General features: G+C 21.2%; 1 pseudogene across 1 annotated transcript; it reads right to left on the reverse strand.

The window, feature by feature from the left end:
• Positions 1–3,205: 3,205 nt before the first annotated feature.
• On the reverse strand, positions 3,206–5,780 carry MKS88_002212 (annotated as a pseudogene). Its single transcript has 3 exons — positions 5,771–5,780; positions 4,477–5,579; positions 3,209–4,336 (listed from the first exon to the last, which is right to left on the reverse strand). Coding segments are annotated over exons 1-3 (2,241 nt in total).
• Positions 5,781–6,000: the final 220 nt, after the last annotated feature.

Below are 6,000 nucleotides of genomic sequence, written 5' to 3' on the forward strand. Positions count from 1 at the left end.
TTGCAATAAATATAATGTAATTAGAACAAAAAAATAATATAAATATATATATGATTAATGAATTAATATAATTTTTAATGTATTATATAATATGTTATCGTCTTATGTATTTTAAGAAAAAATTATTAATAGATAACTAGAAATAATACATATATTATTATAAAAGTTATTGCTTTCGATGTTATATAAGATTAATTAAAGTTTTATTTTTTTAAATAATATAAAACAGAATTTTCTTATGTAATGATGGCATAAATTACTTTTAATATTAATTCAAAAATTTAAATAATACAACAGTTTAAAAAATAATATTAATCAAATTTTGAGGATAAAATAGTTTTTTTCTAATATACTTAAGATAAAAATAGAAAATATGATTCAAAAAAATAAAAATAAAAATAAAAAACTCTATACAGTTAAAAATGTTATAAATATTACATATAGATAATTAATTAAGGTTTTAATGATTCCTTAAGATGATATTGTTATGGACTTCACATTACATAATAAGAAAATACATATATCAAAATATAAAAATAGTTTCAATAAAATACAATAAAGAACCGAAATGAAAAATATAAAATAAAAAAAAATTAATCACCAACATTTGAAGTAAAATATTGTTCAAGTTATATGCAAGTTTTTAAATAAAGTATTAAAATTAAAATAGTTTTTAAGTATTTTTTTCATATAATATGGCACTATATTTGTTGAAACAGTATAAATATATTTTCTATTTATTAAATATATATGTTATGTAAAAAATCGATAATTAATAAGTTATTTTTGCTTTTTATATATAACTGCGTTTTTCAAAAATCATAGATTACTATATTTAATTATTTTCTACTTTTATATATATATTTACATATATTTTTGAAAAAAAATATTTTTATATGTTTTATGCGTCAAACAATATATGCAGAAAATTTTCCCTTATATTATTATTTATAACTATTATGCATTTAATAAACATTATAATAATGTTCACATAATTTTACCGTATAAAAAAATTTAGCATAAAATATAAGAAAAAATATATAAAAAATTAATGGATGTATTATTTATGTGTGATACTGAATAACAAATACATTTACATTATGTCTATTTAAAAATTTAAAAATATTTTCTAACTTCCTTATAAATAGTCATTATATTCATATATGAATAATTATTATTTTTAAAGAATATTAAAATGTATTAGTATGTAAATACTTTTCTCATGAATTTTTCTAATTTTAATATGGTTAATTAATAAAAATGCAATTATATTTATAACTGTTTATACTATATATTATCAGTTTGCTTTTTATTCTACAATTACTAAAAAATTAGTCTCAACTTAAATTGTAATTTACAAGCTATAAACTTGGGTTTAATGTTATAGTTTGTTAATGTTACTAAAATGTAGTTTTAGAATATTACGTAATTCATGAAAATTACATATAAAATATGAATTGATATAATAAGTTACATGACAAAGGTTACATAACTGGAATTAATTATAATACTGTAGTTCATTTTTTATTGATAATAAAATGTTTGTATAACTTCTAAAATTAGTTAGTAAAAATTTTGAGAGAAATTACAATTAAGTTTTTTCTAATTTAATGTATAATAAAAATAATTATTATATAAAGTAGTTTAAGAATATTTCTTCTGTCTTCACATACAATTATATTACTTAAAAGAAAAAAAGAAATAAAACAAAATGAAATGAAAGATATAACATTATTAATATGTTCCATAGCATTAAAAACAACTCACTAGAAGAATAAAAATAAAAAAAAAACTAGAAAAATTCAATATAACTACTGTTACGTCTTTAATTTTTGAATATCTATACAACATTAATAATATATTTCGGCAAAAAAAAGAATATTTTATATATAAAAGAATATTCTAATGTCTCATTTATATATCTGCGAATAATAAAACTATTGTATATATATTTATATTTATTTAATTATGAAAATTAAGGCCATATCATTTTTTATAATTGAAATTTAGAATTCATTTAACACCAATGATACTGTTTCTTAAGTACATAAATAAATTTACTATTATTCATTTTATATAACATACATAGGTATAGGAAACAACATATCTATATAAGAAACATGAAAACGGAAAATACAGAAGACTTATCCTTTTTTTTTTTTTTTTTTCATATTTAAATAATATAAAATAACGAATATAAAAAACTATTATTAATTCTACGGTACATCTACATTAAAATTTTTTTACATTATGTATATTATTATCATATTTCATATTAATCAAGGAATAAATATATTATGTTTGTTAATTTGAAAATTAATTCAATAACAAATTTATTAAACTTTGTATTAAATTATACAAATTTAAGAGTGCTCTTTCATATATAGTGTAACTTTATATCTTAATATTAAAATAAAATAAAATGTCAAAAAATGTAAGAATTTTTTTTTTCTGTATTATGCATTAAAAATAAGCATACTATTAAACGTAGTAGTATTTATTACTCTTATAATAAAAAAGAATATTAATCTGTTACAAGATTTCAATATTAAATTAAATAACGGAATCTCAGACAAATTATTTATTTAAGAACAAAACGTACATAAATGAACAAATGGTTTAACATATATATGTCGTTATAAGAATTGTTATTTAGGGCCTTAATTTTCCCTTTAATATTATTATTTAGAGATTCTAATTGCCAATGTTATGCTAAGTATAAAGCTAACTTATAAATACATAAATATAAATATACTTTATAATTATAAGTTATAAATTCAATATATATTTATATTTTTATTTAAAAAATAATTTAATTAAAAAATAATAAAAAAAAGTATTGCTTAAAATTTCATGAATTAATATGGTAATACTTAATATAAAATAGTTCAATTTTATAAATGCATATATTAAAACTTGCTGTTTTTATTAAAATAAGCTCTAATAATATATTCTTCTAGAAATAGAAAAAATTATATATAATCGGTATATTTTTAAAATAATTACATTTACGTCTTTGTATTTCAAACCTATTTTTCTCTTCTGAATTACTCATTAATATATACTCTTCTTTTTATTTCTTTCCTTTAGGTATGACATCATTTAAGAAATTTATTTCAATGATATCCTTTAATTTTATGTGAATATGGTTCTATTATATTTTGAGTGTATTATTTTGAATTTGCAGCAAGTATAATTCTATTATTTAATCTAATTTATCAATATTATTTTCTTTATATGTAGAACATACATCTGAATCATTGTCTTTTATCCAATCTTCTAGCTCCTGCGTAAAACAGTTCTGCCCTTTATAAGAACGAATTTCCTCATTAAGTTTATGCTCTAAAACGTAACTTTTTTCTTCAGTTGTTTCTTCTGCAATTTTCGATTTTCTATCTGAGTTTTCCATTGTAAATGATTCATTTATGGAATTATCAAAATATGATTCCCTATTATCTATACGCTCCTCTTTTATGCATTCCTCTAATATCATCATAAATACAAGTATACATAGTTTTTCTAGTAATTTTTTTTTAACATATTTATATAATTCTTCACAACTTTTGTTATGTTCCATTTCTTCTACATTTATTAGTGACACACTATTTTTAGTTTCTTCATTTTCATATTCATCTAATATATTATCAAATTCATCTGTTAATCCCATAAACCAGTACTGTTCCAGATAGTGCTCTACAATTTTACTCTTGTTTGATATCCACTGTCTCCATATATCTTTTTCTCCTAAAAATGAAAATTTTTGATTTTCGTTTGAAGATTTATTTTTTAATTCTTCCATTTTTTTTACCTTAGATTTTTCTTTTTTCCATTCATTTTTCAAATTATTAAACCAATCTTCTTTTTTAAATATTTCAGAATGATTTCTGTGTCTTTCTATCCATTTATTCCACAGAATATTTTTTTCCTCATTATCAATGCTGCATTGAATACTTTCCATTTGATAATCATTTATCAAATTAGAATAGGATCTACGTTCCTCATTTTTGAATATTTCTAGACATATTGCTAAAAATTCTCCTTTGTTTAATTCCCATTCATCATTTCTGAATTCCTCGAGTACTTCCATATGTACTTCTATAATAGTTTTAGATCTTTCTTTTTTTCTCTTTAACATATTTGTATTTTTTATGGTGTTATGTTCATATATTTTTAATTTTTTTATTATTTCCTTATCATCACATATTGGCTGATCTAAATGACCATCTGATAAAAACTTATCTTTCTTGTCAGTATCTGAAAGTAGTAGTATTCTGAGAAATTTAACTTGTCTTCTTCTTATATATTTTTTTTTTTTGAACTTCCCCTTTAAAGCATACTACAATACAAAAGAAATATATTTAAAAATTAAATTATTACAATAATCAAATGTTTATAATATTTTTAATAATTTTATATTACTTTAATAAAAAAGGAAAGTACAATAATAATTAGAAATGATATTAAAAATGATGATACATATGGGTTATGTGAATTTGCTACTGGACCTGCATTAATTTTATGTATATATGCAATAATTTGTTTAGTTATCACAAAAATATAAAAGAAAACATCATTAATGTTACCTTGAATTTTAGAGTCTGCAGGATTATGAGGGGTTTTAGCAATTGATACTTCAGAAGCTGCTAGTATAGTTTTAATATGACTACCTGCTTCTAATTCTGGGCTACCTGGTAATTTTACTATAGAACTGCTTAACGTTTCCTGTGTAGATGAAGAATTTGTAACATCATCTGGTTTTTGAGTAATTGAATCGTGTGTATCTGTACCTAAATTATCTGAATTTACCATTGTGGTGCCTTCAATTGCTGCTTCTTGTTGAGCTATGTCTGAAGGTGGACCGTCTGGAGAATCAACAAGGGAACTATCAGGTGAACTATCAGATAGATGTTTCACTTGATGTGAAATTCCTTCTTGAGGTACAGGCAAAACTTCTGATTTAATTTGAACTAATTCTGGTTCTCTTAATATTTTTTCTTTAGGTGCAGGTTGACTAGTTTCCTCTGGTTTAATACATATGCATTCAGGAACTTTATTTAACATTCTAGTATTCAGTATGTTGCATTGTTTTGTAGGAAAATGCGATGATAAACTTTTATATATGCAACTTTTACTAATGAGATTTCTGGTATTCTGGAAATGTCCCTTCTTACTTGTAAACCAATCCTTATATTCCGTACAATGCTTTAAACAATCAGCACTACTATTACAATTATATGTTCTATTACCTCCTTCCTTGAAGGCACTTAGTTTTTGTTCATATACTTTAATTGTTTCACAGAAATCTAGTGCATCATATTTTAATTCTAAAAGATCTCTTTCATTCTGCTCGAAAATCATGGGACAACCACCATGTTCAGTAAGCTCATCAAATTTACTCTTAAAATAATTCCTAAGTACTGGGACCCACTGATTAGGATTCGTATATTTTGGAGGTTTATCCTTTAACTTAATTAGATAATCATTCAATTGTAAGCATTCTTTCTTAAATTCATTTTTATCTTTCTTTTTCTTTAATGAAGCTAGGCTAGATAAAATTTTTCTTTGAGCTTGAATAAATTCTGGTTTCCGAACGTATCGTAAGGCCCCATAACCCAGACCAGCGTAGTTTTATATTAAAAAAAATATTAGGAATTATGTAAGCATTAGTTTTTTGCGTCATTTATATTATAATTTTTGTTTATCATAAACAAATAATTTATCCACAAATTTATTCATATTAAAAGAATAATGAATATTACCGTGGTAGCACAATTTTCCATATTGACTCTACATTATTACTCCAGTTCGTTTTAAATAACAAACTGAAAAAAAGATACAAATATATATCTTTCTACTTATAAGTATCATAATTTTAAAATAACAAATATTAATATAAAATAGAAAAATTTGAGTTACGTAGGAATTTATATGTGAACTAAAAAATAATTTAATAGATTAATATTCATTTCATATAATTCTAGTATTTTTTTTACTCCAAAT

The sequence above is a fragment of the Plasmodium brasilianum genome, chromosome 8, assembly GCF_023973825.1.
Source record: "Plasmodium brasilianum strain Bolivian I chromosome 8, whole genome shotgun sequence".
Lineage (NCBI taxonomy): Eukaryota > Apicomplexa > Aconoidasida > Haemosporida > Plasmodiidae > Plasmodium > Plasmodium brasilianum.